At 39.8% G+C, this 20,829-nt stretch overlaps 1 protein-coding gene across 5 annotated transcripts in view; it reads right to left on the bottom strand.

Annotated features, from left to right (window-relative positions):
- PUS7 (pseudouridine synthase 7) overlaps nucleotides 1-17,187 on the bottom strand; it is a 101,714-nt gene extending 84,527 nt beyond the window's left edge. For 3 of the 5 annotated variants that reach the window (XM_030834379.2, XM_030834377.2, XM_030834376.2), the window contains exons 1-3: nucleotides 17,047-17,187; nucleotides 2,248-2,412; nucleotides 2,052-2,139 (exon numbers count right to left, since the gene is read on the bottom strand). In XM_030834379.2, the coding sequence (XP_030690239.2) occupies nucleotides 2,052-2,139; nucleotides 2,248-2,412; nucleotides 17,047-17,155 (362 nt within the window). In that variant the 5' untranslated portion in view covers nucleotides 17,156-17,187. The remainder of the gene's footprint in view (nucleotides 1-2,051; nucleotides 2,140-2,247; nucleotides 2,413-17,046) is intronic. The other 2 variants (XM_030834378.2, XM_060304797.1) reach the window with 2 other exon arrangements.
- Between the last annotated feature and the right edge of the window lie 3,642 nt (nucleotides 17,188-20,829).

Genomic DNA, 20,829 nt, shown 5'->3' on the forward strand with positions numbered 1-20,829 from the left:
ACAAACACATGAAAGGATGCTCAGCATCACTAATCATTAGAGAAATGCAAATCAAAACTACAATGAGGGGCTTCCCTGGTGGCGCAGTGGTTGAGAGTCCACCTGCCGATGCAGGGGACACAGGTTCATGCCCCAGTCCGGGAAGATCCCACATGCCATGGAGTGGCTGGGTCCGTTAGCCATGGCCGCTGAGCCTGTGCGTCTGGAGCCTGTGCTCCGCAACGGGAGAGCCCACAACAGTGAGAGGCCCGCATACCACAAAAAAAAATTAAAAAAAAAAAAAAAAACTACAATGAGGTATCACCTCACACTGGTCAGAATGGCCATCATCAAAAAATCTACAAACAATAAATGCTGGAGAGGGTGTGAAGAAAAGGGAACCCTCTTGTGCTGTTGGTGGGAAGGTAAATTGATACAGCCACTATGAAGAACAGTATGGAGGTTCCTTAAAAAACCAAAAATAGAACTACCGTATGACCCAGCAATCCCACTACTGGGCATATACCCTGAGAAAACCATAATTCAAAAAGAGTCATGTACCACAATGTTCATTGCAGCTCTATTTACAATAGCCAGGACATGGAAGCAATCTAAGTGTCCATCAATAGATGAATGGATAAAGAAGATGTGGCACATATACACAATGGAATATTACTCAGCCATAAAAAGAAACGAAATTGAATTATTTGTAGTCAGGTGGACGGACCTAGCGTCTGTCACACAGTGAAGTAAGTCAGAAAGAGAAAAACAAATACCGTATGCTAACACACATATATGGAATCTAAAGAAAAAAAAAAAAGGTTCTGAAGAACCTAGGGACAGGACAGAAATAAAGACTCAGACGTAGAGATTGGACTTGAGGACACAGGGAGGGGGAAGGGTAAACTGGGACAAAGTGACAGAGTGGCATGGACATATATACACGACCAAATGTAAAATAGATAGCTAGTAGGAAGCAGCTGCATAGCACAGGGAGATCAGCTTGGTGCTTTGTGACCACCTAGAGGAGTGGGAGGGAGATGCAAGAGGGAGGAGATATGGGGATATATGTATATGTATAGCTGATTCACTTTGTTATACAGCAGAAACTAACACACCATTGTAAACCAATTATACTCCAGTAAAGATGTTAAAAAATAAAATAAAATGTTTATAATTGAAGTTCCTGTATCTATTTTGGAAATTCACTATATTTCCCGTAAGAAAACATATTATGAGATAGTGACTGAAATAGGATTGCTCTCATTTTCTACAAATGTCTTTCCATTCAGAATACTTCCTAGTTCCATTCCATGTGACAGTGGGCAACCTTTGCTTTGTGGATGAAACATTTCAGCTACAGCACTGTGCTACCATCATTCTCTGGGGTAGGTAATATAATTAAACATTTTTTGTTGAATATTTATGTAACTAATGATGAGATGAGAATCTTAAACTTTTTTCTTCTAACTTCTCCTTGGCCTTGGATTATGTTAAATAAAACTTTTAAACAAACTGAACTAGATTAGCTAGAGGCTTCCAGAACTATCAAGTTTTATTCCCTCCGCTGTTTTTTTTCTTTTCTGACTTAGCATTTAGTTAGTACTTTTCATGCTGTAAGACCTCAAACCCAAAATTGTCAGGCTGGCATGCAGCCTATACTATTGATAAACATTTACGAAATCATTTTTAGGAAGTATTTTGAGAGAAATTTTATTACTCTATATACAGAGATTTTCCAACTAGTATATTGAGCTTAAAGCTTTTCTGTTAGTTTTTCTAGCAGATCGGCGCTTCTCTACCTCATTCTTTGAGAATTGCTGGGGTTTCCCATTGAGAAAAGAAGGAAGCTGCCTCTGGATCCTCCTAACCCCAGCATCCTCTCCTTCCCCTCCCCCCAGGCTTAGAGAGTACTGTCAGCCCTGCCTGTCCTCACTTTCTAGTCAGCTGAAAGTTTCAGGGGAATGAAATGTTTCTATCAGAAGGTAGGAACCTTTGTTTTAAAATGTATTAATTGTACTTCAAAATCATGCCACGTTATTTAAATATTAGTCACTTAAAAATAAACTTACACTTCAAGCATGAATTTTTCACAAGTTATTCCATGTCCATCATCTTTTAAAACTTCATCTGCAGTACACAGACCCAGGGTTTTTAGGGCTATGAGGATAAGAAGAAAGGAAAATTTAAAAAGTGAGAATTAGTTTCAGCTAGGGAAATTTACGGAATGACCACAAATTATTACCTCAATTTGTAGAAGATACTGACCTTCTTTATATTGTATAAATGATATGGATCCTTTATTCGAGGAGTCCAGCATCTGAAACATGGCTGTAATGTTAGAGTTATCCATAAAGAAAGGGAAAGCCATGCCTGATACTTTGGCAGTTCTCAGCTGTTCCAATATAGATATTAAATACTCTCTTGGTTTTTCTGTAAAAGAATAGTTCCAATTCTTTCTGATATGAAATTAAAATATGTCACAAATGGAAACAGTCATGTAACAATTATTAAATACCTATATTTGAAGTACTGTACAAGGCACTGGGAATATAGGCCTTGCTTACAGGAAAGGCAAGACAATAAACAATTAAATAATTATATACAAAAGTGCTCTACTCTGGATGACTGAATAAAAATGTCCAGAGATTGGATCTACGCATTTTTCAAAAAAGCTCCTCAGGTGACTCTTAATTTATGGACAAAGCTGAAAACCCTCAAAATGAAAAACATGATGCAGGAGAAAAGGCCAGCTAAAAGAAGGAAAAAATAGATTTTAAAAAACAACCATTTAGATTAATATAGTCCTCCAATTAGGAAGCATAAATGTTCAGTCCTAACATAAGGGCAGTATTTTGGATAAACAGGCTTTCATCTAAACAATGTGAAAAATGAAAAATCAAGATCAATCCACTTTTCAGAAATAATGCAGGTTAGTTATGGTAATAAAAGAAGCCAAAAGAAGTAAAAATGGTATGGCTTAGATGATGAATGTTCCACTGCTCCATCACTGTACTTCAATCCTAGGATTTAGTAGGATTGTGTGTGTGTGTGTGTGTGTGTGTGTGTGTGTGTGTGTCTGTGTATTTTAAAAGCTTTTAAAAACTGTCACTGAGAATTCCATACATATAATAAAAGTAGACAGAAAAGTATAATGAACTCATCACCAACTTCAACTGTTCAGTTTTGTGGCTGGTCTTATTTCACCATGATCCCACCTAGGTCCCCTCTTCCTGTATTATTCTGAAGTAAATCACAGCAATCACATTTCATTACTGAATGTTTCAGTGTGCATCTCTAAAAGATAAGGACCACCTTTTCTCTTTTTTGTTGAGCTATAACTGACATAAAATTGTGTAAGTTTAAGGTGTGCAATGTGTTGGTTTGGTACCTTTATACTGCAGTATGATTGCCACTGCAGTGCTAGCTAATAGTTCCATCACATCACATAATGATCATGGCTTTTTTGCAGTGGGAATAATTAAGATCTAGTCTCTTAGCAAGTTTGATGTTTACAATACAGCATTGTTCTCTGTAATCACTATGCTGTGCATTAGATCTCCAGGACTTAGTTATCTACTAGTTGCAAGTTTGTACCCTTAAACAACATCTCTCCTATCCCGCATCCCCCAGCCTCTGGTAACCACCATTCTACTCTGTTTTTAGGAGTTTGGCTTTTTTAGATTCCACATGTAAGTGATATCACACAGTATTTGTCTTTCTCTCTTTGACTTATTTCACTTATCACAATGTCCTCAAGGTCCACCCATGACAGCTGTTCTAACAGGTGTAACTTGATATCCCATTGTGGTTTTAATTTTCATTCCCCTGATGATTTGTGATACAGAGCATCTTTTCATATACGTGTTGCCATTTGGATGTCTTCTTAGGAAAAATATCTATTTAGTTCCTCTGCCCATTTTTAATCAAATTGGTTTTTTGTCATTGAGTTATATGGGTTCTTCATTTATTTTGGATATTAGCCCTTTATCATATATATGATTTGCAAATATTTCTTTACCATTCCATAGACTGCCTTTTCATTTTGCTGATTGTTTCTTTTGCTGTGCAGAAGTTTTTAAGTTTAATTTAGTCTCACTTGTTGATATTTGCTTTTGTTGTTTGTGCTTTTGGGGTCATATCCAAAAATCACTGACAAGACCAATGTCAAGGAGCTTCTTCCCTGTGTTTTCTTCTAGGAATTTCACAGTAGCAGGTCTTATGTTTAAGTCTTTAATCCATTTCGAGTTAATTTTTGTGAATGGTGTTAGACAGGGGTCCAGTTTTCTTTTTCTGCATGTGGTTATTCAGTCTTCCAATACTGTTATCATGATACAATTTACACATCTAACAAAATTCTTAATATTCTCAAATAGCCAGGTATTATTCAAATTTCCAGTTGTCTCACAAATGTCATAAATTGTAAACACTCTTTAAAAATCAGTAATCAAACAGAGTCCACACATTGTGATAGGTTATGTTTTTAAGTCTCTCTTAGTCATATAGGTTTCTCCTCCGTGTATTTCACTCCTTGGAATTTATGTGTTGAAACTAGAAGTAGGCAGACTTTTAATCTAATACAGTGCCTTTTTGTGCAACTTTTAATACATTATAGCAGCAAATAGCTTACTAAGGCAATCACATCATGTATGTAGTCTTCTGTCATTTCTTTCTGAACTGTATAACAAAATTAGAAGGAGAAAAATGTCCAAGTTTGATTTCAACTCACTACATTTCTTTTTAAGGCTAGAATATGTAAATAATGCTAATGGAACTTGGTATGTTACTTTGATGAAGATTTGTTGCTGTATATCCTTCAGACTACATGAGGTGCTATGTCTATATTTGGAATCTATAATTTATACTCCACCTGCTTCTAAAAATGTTTTGAAAATGCTTACAACGTAAGTATATAAAGATATAAATTTTTTTAAACATGAAGGGAAGAGCCAAATGGCACTAACCACTGAAGTTACATAAATGTCAGCTGATAATGACCATCAGTTCTTCAAGGCAGACAAACTTCAAGTTCTAAGTTGTAATACTAATAGCTAGTATTTATTGAGCCCTTACTATGTGCCTCGTACTATGATAAACATTTTCTTTGGCTTACTTGATTTTCTCCTCACAACAGTCACTTGCTCAAGGCCACACAGCCAGTATGAATCCAGTCAGTGTGCTTCCACAGCTCCAAGATTCTACCACACTCAACTAACTCAAACATGGGAAGCACCTGCGACACCCAAACCTAGTCAGTCATGACAATCTCTCCAGAGTCTTTCTCCTCAGTAGCTCTCAAAGTCATCTGATCCCCACCACTGCCACAGCAGTAGTTCTCACCTGGGTGACTACAACTGCCTCCTTAAAAAAACTTCTGATTTCTTTAAAGTCATCCCCTAAAAATAAATACTCCCTCCTTCCACAGCATAGAATTACCACTGGGAAGGGCTGCCCAGCCAGGGGCTATATTTCCCAATATACCCTAGAAAAGGCCAGATTTTCCTACCAAATGACTTCAGATTATGTCAAATTTGGCTGTTAAATGAGTTATGAAAATCTATTGGGTTTCAGAGCTTCTAGAATTTAGGGATCAAGGATGTGGGATTGTGGACGTTTTCTCACAACAGTAATAGCCCAACCACGCTGTGTAGTCTTATTTTCCATAACTCCCTTACAATTCCAAGGTTTTCAAACTGAGATACATATCATAATGCCAGAAGCTTTGCAAAGACCCAAGATAAAGATACTGTTTCTTCCTGAGCATCTATCATACAATAGTGAGTAATATGGAACATATTAGAAATGGATATACAGGGACTTCCCTGGTGGTGCAGTGGTTAAGAATCTGCCTGCCAATGTAGGGGACATGGGTTCGAGCCCTGGTCCAGGAAGATCCCACATGCCATGAGCAACTAAGCCCGTAAGCCACAGCTACTGAGCCTGCGCTCTAGAGCCCATGCTATAGAGCCCATGAGCCACAACTACCGAGCCCGCGTGCCACAGCTACTGAAGCCCGCATGCCTAGAGCCTGTGCTCTGCAACAAGAGAAGCCACCGCAATGAGAAGCCCGTGCACCGCAGCCAACAGTAGCCCCTGTTCACCACAACTAGAGAAAGCCAGCGTGCTGCAACAAAGACCCAACACAGCCAAACAAAAACAAACAAACAAAAAACCTTTTAAAAAATAAGTAAATAAAAGAAAAGCTACTTAAAAAAAAAAAAAGAAATGGATATACAGTAGCTCCCCCTTATCCATGGAGAATACATTCCAATACCCTCTGTAATGCCTGAAACCACATGATAAAGTTTAATTTATAAATTAGGCATAGTAAGAAATTAACAACTAATAATAAAATCAATTATAATGATTTACCATAATAAAAGTTATATGAATGTGGTCTCAAAATATCTTACTGTACAAATTTAATGCCTTTTCCATTTAACTAAGCACTTATGCACTGTGGCTGTAACATTTGCAGTCTGAACCACATCAGCAAAACTCAAATGAATTTCTTTTCCTTCTTCACAATTTCACAATTTCACAGGCTCTGGAGCCTGCGTGCCACAACTAGAGAGAAAAAACCCACATGCCACAACTAGAGAGAAGCCCACGTGCCACAATGAAGATCCTGCGTGCCACAACAAAGACCCGTCGCAGACAAAAATAAATAAATAAATAATAAAATCTTTAAAAAAAAGAAATGGTGAACAAAGGTTTTTCTTTACCTTTAATGTAAGCTGCCTAGGAAACAAAAATGTACGTCCTGGGCTTTCCTGGTGGCGCAGTTGTTAAGAATCCGCCTGCCAATGCAGGGGACATGGGTTTGAGCCCTGGTCTGGGAAGATACCACGTGCGGCGGAGCAACTAAGCCCGTGTACCACAACTACTGAGCCTGTGCTCTAGAGCCCGCGAGCCACAACTACTGAGCCCGTATGCCGCAACTACTGAAGCCCGCAGGCCTAGAGCCTGTGCTCCGCAACAAGAGAAGCCACTGTGATGAGAAGCCCATGCGCCACAATGAAGAGTAGCCCCCGCTCGCCGCAACTAGAGAAAGCCTGTAAGCAGCAATGAAGACCCAATGCAGCCAAAAATTAAAAAAAATGTACGTCTTATGAAAATAATTTACTGTGCTTCACGTTGTCATTATCAGGTGTTTGACTATGTAGAAAAAAACACCTGACTCATCGAATTAAAAGACCTAATTTTTGTTTGTTTGGTTTTTTACAACTATAAAACTTTCTGTATTTGCCTCTGAAATCTTTTGTCACTTTGGTTGAATGGATAACTGAGTACTGTTTCACAGTGACCTGTGATTCTGTTTGATCACATATTTTCAGTGTTTTGACATTTTAAACAAACTTCCCAAATCAAATTCTGAATGAAGCTAAAAGAGAAATATTAATTTACTTAGGCTTATTTGATATATTAGACTGCATGGGAAACACTGTCAAATACAAAGCAATATTTAACCTTCTTAGGTGATATTTATAAGGGATATATATCATTAAAATAAGTAATTCAGAAATTATATGAAATTCTTAAAAATCTATATCCTGGCATAATGTTATCAGTCATAATTCCAGCTATTATCTTAAAACATTATATATCATAAAAGTAACCAAATTTCCTTGTCAATTGCATCATTTTTGGTGTGTGTATGTGAACACTTACCAGATCTTTTTTTTTTTTTTTTTTTTGCGATACGCGGGCCTCTCACTGTTGTGGCCTCTCCCATTGCGGAGCACAGACTCCGGATGCGCAGGCTCAGCGGCCATGGCTCACGGGCCCAGCCACTCTGCGGCATGTGGGATCTTCCCAGACCGGGGCACGAACCCGTGTCCCCTGCATCGGCAGGCGGACTCTCAACCACTGTGCCACCAGGGAAGCCCTTACCAGATCTTTAACCATGACTATTTTTAGGTCCTTTGCCACTCACAGACAGTTATTGTTTTACTGTTATGCTTTCGCAAAAATGTTCCTAAAAAGTGCTTCATCTTCAAGAAGATTCATGGAAAAGACTCTGAAAAGTAAAGGTTTCTGATAATTATAAAATCATATTATTGAACTGGGTAAGAATTTCTAGAACTCTAGTGGAAAACTGATTCATAAAGCTGCCTACCAGGCTTCCCTGGTGGCGCAGTGGTTTAGAGTCCGCCTGCCGATGCAGTGGACACGGGTTTGTGCCCTGGTCTGGGAGGATCCCACGTGCCGTGGCGCGGCTATGCCTGCTCCGCAATGGGAGAGGCCATAGCGGTGAGAGGCCTGTGTACCGCAAAAAAAAAAAAAAAATGCTGCCTACCAAGATCAACCAAAATAAGAATTAATTATGTAAGACTGAATGAACTGATGATGATTTTAATTTTTATGGTTTAATTTAAAACATTGCTGGTTCTTTAATGTTTTGTTTTCCAGATTTAAAGAGGCCTCTTTTCTCCTCTCTTTTAAGCTATCTATAACTTATTGCAATTTGGTGAAGTATATATTTGCAACAAAGGTTGAAACATTTATCTTTTTCTCCCTACCTGATTCCTCCAGAATTTTGAAACTCTTACTAAATATTCTTACTTTTCATGACAATATATATATTTGCACAATGGAAACAATGGACAAGTTCTTGGTTTGGCTTCTTAGCCTAAAGAGACTTTAAAAGTCTAATCTGAGATTCCTTATGAAAAGCGCCAGCAAAGCAGATTTAAAAGAGTCCATACAAGCCTCTTAGATAACCTCATCTACCAGAGGGCAGACAGCAGAAGTAAGAAGAATGACAATCCTGCAGCCTGTGAAACAAAAACCACATTCACAGAAAGATAGACAAGACGAAAAGGCAGAGGGCTATGTACCAGATGAAGGAACAAGATAAAACCCCAGAAAAACAACTAAATGAAGTGGAGATAGGCAACTTTCCAGGAAAAGAATTCAGATTAATGATAGTGAAGATGATCCAGGACCTCGGAAAAAGAATGGAGGCAAAGATCAAGAAGACGCAGAAATGTTTAACAAAGACCTAGAAGAATTAAAAAACAAACAAACAGAGATGAACAATACAATAACTGAAATGAAAACTACACTACAAGGAATCAACAGCAGAATAACTGAGGCAGAAGAACAGATAAGTGACCTGGAAGACAGAATGGTGGAATTCACTGCTGCGGAACAGAAAAAAGAGAAAAGAATGAAAAGACATGAAGACAGCCTAAGAGACCTCTGAGACAACATTAAACACAACAACATTTGCATTATACGGGTCCCAGAAGGAGAAGAGAGAGAGAAAGGACCTGAGAAAATACTTGAAGAGATTAGAGTCGAAAACTTCCCTAACATGGGAAGGTATTTTTTGAGGAAATCAAAAAATACCTAAGACAAATGACAATGAAAACACGACGATCCAAAACGTATGGGATGCAGCAAAAGCAGTTCTAAGAGGGAAGTTTATAGCTATACAAGCCTACCTCAAGAAACAAGAAAAATCTCAAATAAACAATATAATATGGGAAAGGAAATAGCCACCCAAGTCCAGGAAGCACAGAGAGTTACATACAGGATAAACCCAGCAGAAACACACCAAGACACATAGTAATCAAACTGGCAAAAATTAAAGACAAAGAAAAATTATTGAAAGCAGCAAGGGAAAAACGACAAATAACATACAAGGGAACTCCCATAAGGTTAACAGCTGATTTCTCAGCAGAAACTCTACAAGCCATAAGGGACTGGCATGATATACTTACAGTGATGAAAGGGAAGAACTTACAACCAAGATTACTCTACCGGCAAGGATCTCATTCAGATTCGATGGAGAAGTCAAAAGCTTTACAGACAAGCAAAAGCTAAGAGAATTCACCACCACCAAACCAAAACCATCTCTACAACAAATGCTAAAGGAATTTCTCTAAGTGGGAAACACAAGAGAAGAAAAGGACCTACAAAAACAAACCCAAAACAATTAAGAAAATGGCCATAGCAACATACATATCAATAATTACCTTAAACATGAATGGATTAAATGCTCCAACCAAAAGACACAGGCTCGCTGAATGGATACAAAAACAAGACCCATATATATGCTGTCTACAAGAGATTCACTTCAGACCTAGGGACACATACAGACTGAAAGTGAGGGGATGGAAAATGATATTCCATGCAAATGGAAATCAAAAGAAAGCTGGAGTAGCAATACTCATATCAGATTAAATAGACTTTAAAATAAAGAATGTTACAAGAGACAAGGAAGGACGCTACATAATGGTCAAGGGATCAGTCCAAGAAGAAGAGATAACAATTATAAATATATATGCACCCAACATAGGAGCACCTCAATACATAAGGCAACTGCTAACAGCTCTAAAAGAGGAAATCGACAGTAACACAATAATACTGGGGGACTTTAACACCTCACTTACACCAATGGACAGATCATCCAAAATGAACATAAATAAGGAAACAGAAGCTTTAAATGACACAGTAGACCAGATAGATTTAATTGATATTTATAGGACATTCCATCCCAAAACAGCAGATTACATTTTCTTCTCAAGTGCGCATGGAACGTTCTCCAGGATAGATCACATCATGGGTCACAAATCAAGCCTCAGTAAATTTAAGAAAACTGAAATCACATCAAGTATCTCTTCTGACCACAACGCTATGAGATTAGAAATGAATTACAGGGGAAAAAACGTAAAAAACACAAACACATGGAGGCTAAACAATATGTTACTAAATAACCAAGAGACCACTGAAGAAATCAAAGAGGAAATCAAAAAATACCTAGACACAAATGACAATGAAAACACGACGATCCAAAACGTATGGGATGCAACAAAAGCAGTTCTAAGAGAGAAGTTTATAGTTATAGAAGCCTACCACCTGAAGAAACAAGAAAAATCTCAAATAAACAATCTAACCTTACAGCTAAAGGAACTAGAAAAAGAAGAACAAACAAAACCCAAAGTTAGCAGAAAGAAAGAAATCATAAAGATCAGAGCAGAAATAAATGAAATAGAAACAAAGAAAACAATAGCAAAGATCAATAAAACTAAAAGCTGGTCCTTTGAGAAGATAAACAAAATTTATAAACCGTTAGCCAGATTCATCAAGAAAAACAGGGAGAGGACTCAAATCAATAAAATTAGAAATGAAAAAGGAGAAGTTACAACAGACACCGCAGAGATACAAAGCATCCTAAGAGACTACTACAAGCAACTCTATGCCAATAAAATGGACAACCTGGAAGAAATGGACAAATTCTTAGAAAGGTATAACCTTCCAAGACTGAACCAGGAAGAAATAGAAAATATGAACAGACCAATCACAAGTAATGAAATTGAAACTGTGATTAAAAATCTTCCAACAAACAAAATCCCAGGACCAGATGGCTTCACAGGTGAATTCTATCAAACATTTAGAGAAGAGCTAACACCCATCCTTCTCAAAATCTTCCAAAAAATTGCGGAGGAGGGAACACTCCCAAACTCATTCTATGAGGCCACCATCACCCTGATACCAAAACCAGACAAAGATACTACAAAAAAAGAAAATTACAGACCAATATCACTGATGAATATAGATGCAAAAATCCTCAACAAAATACTAGCAAACAGAATCCAACAACACATTAAAAAGATCATACACCATAGTCAAGTGGAATTTATCCCAGGGATGCAAGGATTCTTCAATATACGCAAATCAATCAATGTGATACACCATATTAACAAACTGAAGGAGAAAAACCATATGATCATCTCAATAGATGCAGAAAAAGCTTCTGACAAAATTCAACACCTATTTATGATAAAAACTCTCCAGAAAGTGGGCACAGAGGGAATCTACCTCAACATAATAAAGGCCATATATGACAAACCCACAGCAAACATCATTCTCAATGGTGAAAACCTGAAAGCATCTCCTCCAAGATCAGGAACAAGACAAGAATGTCCACTCTCGCCACTATTATTCAACATAGTTTTGGAAGTCCTAGCCACGGCAATCAGAGAAGAAAAAGAAAGAAAAGGAATCCAAATTGGAAAAGAAGAAGTAAAACTGTCACTGTTTGCAGATGACATGATACTATACACAGAGAATCGTAAAGATGCCACCAGGAAACTACTAGAACTAATCAATGAATTTGGTAAAGTTGCAGGATACAAAATTAATGCACAGAATTCTCTTGCATTCCTATACACTAATGATGAAAAATCTGAAAGAGAAACTAAGGAAACACTCCCATTTACCACTGCAACAAAAAGAATAAAATACCTAGGAATAAACCTACCTAGGGAGACAAAAGACCTGTATGCAGAAAATTATAAGACACTGATGAAAGAAATTAAAGATCATACCATGTTCTTGGATTGGAAGAATCAATATTGTGAAAATGACTCTACTACCCAAAGCAATCTACAGAGTCAATGCAATCCCTATCAAGTTACCAATGGCATGTTTTTACGGAACTAGAGCAAAAAAATCTTAAAATTTGTATGGAGACACAAAAGACCCCGAATAGCCAAAGCAGTCTTGAGGGAAAACAATGCAGCTGGAGGAATCAGACTCCCTGACTTCAGACTATACTACAAAGCTATAGTAATCAAGACAATATGGTACTGGCACAAAAACAGAAACATAGATCAGTGGAACAAGATAGAAAGCCCAGAGATAAACCCATGCACCTATGGTCAACTAACCTATGACAAAGGAAGCAAGGATATACAATGGAGAAACGACAGTCTCTTCAATAAGTGGTGCTGGGAAAACTGGACAGCTACATGTAAAAGAACGAAATTAGAACACTCCCTAACACCATACACAAAAATAAACTCAAAATGGATTAAAGACCTAAATGTAAGGCCAGACACCATTAAACTCTTAGAGGAAAACATAGGAAGAACACCCTTTGACATAAACCACAGCAAAATCTTTTTTTAAATTTTTTGATGGTACGCAGGCCTCTCACTGTTGTGGCCTCTCCCGTTGCGGAGCACAGGCTCCGGACGCGCAGGCTCAGCGGCCATGGCTCACGGGCCCAGCCGCTCCGCGGCATGTGGGATCTTCCCGGACCGGGGCACAAACCCGTGTCCCCTGCATCGGCAGGCGGACTCTCGACCACTGCGCCACCAGGGAAGCCTGCATGACCCACCTCCTAGAGTAATGGAAATAAAAACAAAAATAAACAAATGGGACCTAATGAAACGTAAAAGCTTTTGCACAGCAAAGGAAACTATAAACAAGACGAAAAGACAACCCTCAGAATGGGAGAAAATATTTGCAAACAAATCAATGGACAAAGGATTAATCTCCAAAATATATAAACAGCTCATGCAGCTCAATATTAGAAAAACAAACAACCCAATCCAAAAATGGGCAGAAGACCTAAATAGAGATTTCTCCAAAGAAGACATACAAATGGCCAAGAAGCACATGAAAAGCTGCTCAACATCACTAATTATTAGAGAAATGTAAATCAAAAGTACAAGGAGGTATCACCTCACACCAATTAAAATGGGCATCATCAGAAAATCTACAAGCAACAAATGCTGGAGAGAGTGTGGAGAAAAGGGAACCCTCTTGCACTGTCGGTGGGAATGTAAATTGATACAGCCACTATGGAGAACAGTATGGAGGTTCCTTAAAAAAATAAAAATAGAATTACCATATGATCCAGCAATCCCACTACTGGGCATATACCCAGAGAAAACCATAATTCAGAAAGACACATGCACCCCAGTGTCCATTGCAGCACTATTTACAATAGCTAGGTCATGGAAGCAACCTAAATGCCCATTGACACAGACGAATGGATAAAGAAGATGTGGTACATATATACAATGGAATATTCCTCAGCCATAAAAAGGAACGAAATTGGGTCATTTGTTGCGACGTGGATGGACCTAGAGTCTGTCATACAGAGTGAAGTAAGTCAGAAAGAGAAAAACAAATATCGTATATTAACGCATATATGTGGAACCTAGAAAAATGGTACAGATGAACCAGTTTGCAGGGCAGGAATTGAGACACAGAGGTAGAGAACAAACGTATGGACACCAAGGGGGGAAAGCGGCGGGGTGGTGGTGGTGGTGGTGTGATGAATTGGGCGATTGGGATTGACATGTATACACTGATGTGTATAAAATTGATGACTAATAACCTGCTGTATAAAAAAATAAAATTCAAAAAATAAAACTAAAGTCATGTATTTCCTGGTTCAATCTGAAATAAAAATGTGTGGTTCAAGCATTTGAAATAGAAAAAAAAGCAGTCGATACAGTCACTGTTGTTAATGCACTTATGCAAATAATCAGATCAAGTTTATTGAAACTAGACTTAATTTGCAAACAAATTTCTCTTACTGGTTATCCTTTATAACAGTCGGGATGATTATAGAAAGAAAAATTATGTTTTAGTAATACAGGTTTGTAGATATCAGATTTTAGTACTGTTAACCCTCTTTGAGGTTTTGTTTTCTACGTGTAAACTGGACTGGATCCTGAATTCTTCTAGTTTCTTCCAGTATTTGACTAGAACTCTCCAAATTAATATTTCCAATTTTCTCCCACTCTTTTGACTCCAAATCACTATGAAACTCAACTGCCCTTTTCCCAAAGCCATACAAGTTAAAGCTGGACAACTTGACATAAACCTCAGAGAAATCACAACAGCTCACGAGCGGGCAATCTGCATGCTTGTTTTTACATGGCCACTCAGAAGCTCGCCAGACACATTCAAACTGCAAGCCAGGAAAATCCATTAGACTGTCACTGCCATCCTCATTCCACCATCTGGAGATGCTTCAAACTCAAATCTACACATTTTCTCAAATGGCTGCTCTCCGAACTCAGAAACTGAATTTATAATTTGCTCAAACTATTAGCCTTTGTTTTTCTTTTGTTTCCCTAGAAATGCCTCTTGTTAAATTACCTGATTGCTCACAGCACACAGACACCTCACTTAGTTGGAAGCTCACCTGCAGCGCGGTCTCCTAAAATACAACATCCTCCCTTCATTCTGTCTTGAGGAATCATGAGGATACGTGATTGCTAACACACCAGGTTGTGCCTATGTAAATAACCTTTAAAAACTGAAACCTAATGGCACATGAATCCAAAAAAATTGTCGGTTCACTTAGAAAGGTAAAACTTAAAAACTGCTGGTTATAACCCATTTGAGTTATTTAACTGGTTAAATCTTGGGTCCTGGGAATCTCTGCTCTGGACCATTTTTCAATCCTTGGTTATTATTTTCCTTATAGTTATCATATTAACCTTTCTAATGTGTTGTACACTCTCGAGGTTTTAAATGCCTGTCTCCAGCCACTCGCATGCCAAATGGCATTCATCAGGATCACACAACTGGACAAAATCAACAATAACCATATAAAGAATTAAGATAGTGACCACACGGCTCTCCTGCTTAAGGACTCAACTAATGCAAACAGTGTATATGCGATTCTTCAGCCTGACTACATCAACAGTGGTAACCAGGAATAATGCTACACTGGTTGCTCATACTCTCCGCCCACGGAGAGAATGACCAAAAGCAGGAGGGGGCAGGGGGGTATTGTTAAAATCAAGACCAAATGGAAACCAGCCTTGAAAAATTCCCTGGGCAGACAAAACCAGTTAAGTTACACAAGCAAAGCTTAATTTAGCTTATTTTGCAAGACTAACTTGACCTGGGTCATTTCTTGCTTCTGCCTCTGTAAATAAGCAAAATTTAAACTGTTTCCCAAAGTTGATATGAAGTAACCAATTCCCTATCATTTAAGATGATGATAATATAACCAATTACTGTGAAGAATAAACAGTCACTGTCTTCTCACCATATAAGCTGCTTTTTAACAATATACCCCTGAGCCTCATTCCTTGTTTTGGTTTGAGTGCTCCTGGCTTTCAAACTATCTTTTTGGTGTGTGCAAAATAAACTTTACTGATTACTACTTTGGTGATTCATTGGCTTTACTTCTGCTATTTCTTAAGTTTTGACACACACACATTTACATATATGTCTGCATCTAACAGCAAAAGACTATTTTCACCACCACAGTACCAGAGACCAGCAAGAGATGGTAGTCACTTTTTCAAAAAGTAGGTTTTTAAAAATTAGTTTGATAGCAACTTTTTCCCAGTGCATTAAAAAAGTGCACTCCTTTGTACTTTGTTTTTTTGATTTTCTATTTATTTTTAATTGTTGCAGAGTTTTTGCTGGTTTATCATTTTAAAACAACTAGAGAGAACCTGATCGCCTTATATAGGATCATATTAGTTGGGTGGCTTTTGGCAAAATTGGAATATTTGGTTTTTATATTTCCTTACCTAGAGGCAAATGGACAATTTGGGCATTTTGGACACTCCATATGAGACTAGTAAATTACAATTCTGCACCCTGGGGAGAAGCACATAGAGTCACTTTCACCTTAACATAACTTTTACATTTACAGACCACACAAAAATTATGAAATGATCCAAACTTTGTAAGGGAATCAGACATAGAAAGCATGTCAGGAAAATCTATCTCCTCAAGAATATCCTTCCTTTTACCCTATCAGTTTTTTTACCAGCTTACAAACTCTTTGAGGGCAGGGATAACACTGGAAACATCTGTTGCTTACCAGGCATAAGGATGATTTATACATTATTTGTTTAATCTTCCCCACGTTGCCATGAGATCGGTATTACTATAATCCCCATCTTCCAGAAGAGGAGACCGAAGTTCAGGCTCTTGCCCACTATCACAAAGTAGTAAGGGGTGGAGCCAGGAGGCAGGCTGCCGGACCTCGGAGCCTCTCTCCCACCGGCGAGAGCCCTCCACCGGCGAGAGTCCCGCCACACTCAGCTAGTGGCAGGCACAAAGAGGCCGTTCAATAAGTCTTGCTTAATTTGAAGGCCACAGCGTTAACTAGCAGCAGAAGAGCTCGAGTAGCCGAGAGGCAGGAGAGTGTATGCGGAGGGGCTGGGAGTGGTAGCCGGGAAGGAAGCTGGCCCCCCGGGACGCGGGCGGGAAGGGATGGCTACACCGGGAATTTCTGGGGACTGCTCGGTATGGGACAGAAAGCCGAGTGGTAGGCAAGACACTTACCCGGCCGGGAAAAGAGGAGGGCGCTGGTGAGATAGGTCAGCAACTCCATAATCCGATGTTTTTCCAAATAATTCCTGGCTTGGAGCTCCCTGCTGCTCTTGGCCTCCATCGCTCCGAATTGGGACGTTGCTAAGCGACCACGCAGCGTCACGGCCATTCGGCTCCGCCCCTTCCGCCCGACGCGGTTACGTGATGCGCGCCCCACAGGCTGAGACCTAGGCACCAAATCCTGCACCTCATCGCGAGGGAGGCAGTCTGGGAGGTGTGGGGTGGGGCCTACGCGGAGGCCGGAGGGAAACTCGTGCAGAGCTCCTTGCGAGCGGAGGGCCCAGTCCTCTGTCTGGGCTGTGTGCTGGGCCTGATGGTCTTCTCCTGTTTCTGTCTCTAGCACCTAGCTCAGTACTTGCTGACCCAAGGTCTCATGTGGTAATGACACATGAGGATACACTAATAACAGAAGGAACTTGTGTAATAACGGGGGTGTCCAGTGGAGAGTCCTAAGCAGCATCTTTGGTGTGAGCAGCCTGCAGCACGGCGCTGGCGGCGGGGCAGGAAGGTTGACGGTTTTCTCTACCAGACTGCGGGGTCGTGAAGTGCGTGGATCCTGAGCTCCTACATGTGTTTGCTGCTTAACTAGACAGTGTGGAGCTGGTCTTGAGATAAAGACCACCTGACAGTCGTTTTGAGGGAGAGCCACTGAATAAGGTGGGACGCAGGTGGCCAGGAGGGCCTCTACTCAGCCATCGAAATACCTGAGAAACTAAACTCTAGGCTGGGACTTCTGTCCTTGAGGGCCAGGCTCTGAGGTCTGTGCCCTTACTCCCCACCAGAGAGTTATCCCAGAATAGCCACTTCAAGAAGAGGAAAGACAAATGGCCAATAAACATATGAAAATATTCTCAGTCTCTCCGGCAATCCTGTAAACAAAACTACAAGAAAATGCCATTTTACATCGATCAGACTGGTAAAAATTAGGAAGTTGAACAAATTAGGCTGCCGGCAAGGATATAGGGCATCAAAACAGCCAGTGATGATGGGAGCTTTCCAAAGGAGAACATCCACCTTGGAAAACAATTTTGAATTATCTTGGTAGCATAGACATGTTTCTACACCATGACTCAGAAATTCCACGCCTAGAGCAACTCTTGTACACCTGTACCAGGAGATATGCACAAGAATGTTCAGAGCAGCAGTGTGCATGACAGAAAACACAGCAGCCCAAATGTCATCAAAACTAGAATGGATTTTTAAAAAAACTGATATATTCACAATGCAATATAAATATATAAATATAAAACTTTGCAACCATAGATTGTAGCTACTTGCAACAATATGGGTGACTCTCAAAAACAATAGTCTCAAGAATATATACTGTATGAATCAACTTATATAAAGTTAAAAAACATACAGAATGAAGCAATGTATTGTTTACAGATTCAAGCCTGTGTAGATCTACTAAGAAATGCAAGGGAATGATACAAAATTCAGCACAGTATTTGCCTTGGAGGTGCGAGGAAAGAGAATGGGTTTGTGGAAGAATATCCTGGGGACTCCAGGGGTAAAGGTAATAAGATTTTCTTTACCTGAGCCGTGGGTACACAGGTGCTCATTGGATTATGATTTTTTAATTAATTAATTTATTTTTGGCTGTGTTGGGTCTTTGTTGCTGCTCGTGGGCTTTCTCTAGTTACGGCGAGCCGGGGCTTCTCTTCGTTGTGGTGAGCGGGCTTCTCATTGCGGTGGCCTCTCTTATTGCGGAGCACAGGCTCTAGGCGTGCAGCTTCAGTAGTTGTGGCACGCGGGCTCAGTAGTTGTGGCCCACGAGCTTAATTGCTCCGCACCATGTGGGATCTTCCCGGACCAGGGCTCAAACCCATGTCCCCTGCATTAGCAGGCGATTCTTAACCACAGTGCCACCAGGGAAGCCCTGGATTATGATTCTTTATACCTTACGTGTACTTAATACATTAAAAAAATCTACTCAGGACTGCATGTTGGTGCCCTGGACACAGAGTTTCTTCTCTGTGCATGAAGCTCAAGACATTTGATCTCCTTGAGAACTTCATTTACTTACTCTCCAGGAGTTACTCAGTCCCTGAATAAAATAGCTCTGCTCTTTGAACCTCAAATGACACTAGAACTTCCAGTGACACCTGGCCTGCTGACATCTTCCCAAGTTGCTGATTGTTTTCTGTTTCAACAAGCCTGGGTGCATTTGTCTGCTCAGAGCTCCCTCTCTTAACACTACCTCAGGCAGCTCTGGCCCTGAATCTCCAGTTCCCCTGGACTCGTGCTAAAGAGAAGTGTCCAGATGCCACCTAGTGGAATCAGCTATTCTCTGTCAATGCCATCTCTTAATAAGCCAACTTGGCCTTCATTCCTCATCATCATCGATGTCATCATCCTCACGTCTTCGACTCTGTCCTCCATCTCCTTATTATTACTAATCCTTTTAGTGGTTTGGGGCAGTAACTGCAGGTGGTAGGCATCATTGCAGTAGTTTTCAATCAGGATTGCACATTTGAACCACCTTTGAAAGTACTGACGGTACCTTAAAACGTACTGAGGCCTGGGCTCCATTCCAGGTCCAGGAGACTGAATCTTTTGGGATGGGGCCTGAATACATGTAGTTTTGTTGTTGTGGATTTGAACAGCTTTACTGAGGTATAATTAACATAATAAACTGCACATATTTAAGACATACTCTTGGATAAGTTTTTTTGTTTTTTTTTTGTTTTTTGGCTGTGTTGGGTCTTCGTTGCTGAGCGCGGTCTTTCTCTAGTTGCGGTGAGCCGGGTCTACTCGTCCTTGCAGTGGACGGGCTTCTCATTGCAGTGGCCTCTCGTTGCGGAGCACGGGCTCTAGGCGCGTGGGCTTCAGTAGTTGTGGCTCGCAGGCTCTGGAGCGCAGGCTCAGTAGCTGTGGCACATGGGCTTGGTTGCTCCCTGGCATGTGGGATCTTCCCGGACCAGGGCTCGAACCCACGTCCCCTGCATTGGCAGGCGGATTCTTAACCACTGAGCCACCAGGGAAGCCCTTGGATAAGCTTTGAAGTATGTACATATACGTGAAATCATTGTCATCAAGATAAAGAATGTATCTATCATCCCCCAAGGTTTCCTTGTGTCCCTTTCTAGTTCCTTCCTCTCACCCCTTCTTAACCGTGCCCCACCCCCACTGCCAGGCATCACAGACCTGCAATCTGTAACTGTAGATTACATTTTCTAGAATTTTATATAAATAGAACCATACAGTGTATATATATATATCTATATATATATAATTTTTTTTTGGTCTGGTGTTTTTCACTCGGCATAATTATTTTGGGGGATTCACCTATGTTGTTGCATGTATCAATATTTCATTCCTTTTTATTGCTGAGTAAGATTCCACAGTATGCATATATCACAATTTGTTTCTCTCTTTACCCGTGGATGGACATTTGGGTTGCTTTCAGTTTGGAGCTATTACAAATAAAGCTGCTATGACTATTCAGGTACAGATCTTTGTGTGCACATAGGATTTCATTTCTCTTAAGTTAAATGTCTCAAGGAGTGGGATGACTGGTTCACATGGGAGGTGTATGTTTAACTTTTTAAGAAACTGCTGAACTGTTTTCCCAAAGCAGCTGTACCATTTTATATTCCCAAATTACTAGTAATTAAAGGCTCCCCAGGAGATCCTAGTGGACAGCCAGGACTGAGACCCTGTGTTATAGCAGCCCATGAGGGTTGAGCTAAAAGATCTGGGAAATGTTGATCAGGAATCCCAAGAGCCTCGGAG

The sequence above is a fragment of the Globicephala melas genome, chromosome 9, assembly GCF_963455315.2.
Source record: "Globicephala melas chromosome 9, mGloMel1.2, whole genome shotgun sequence".
Classification (NCBI taxonomy): domain Eukaryota; kingdom Metazoa; phylum Chordata; class Mammalia; order Artiodactyla; family Delphinidae; genus Globicephala; species Globicephala melas.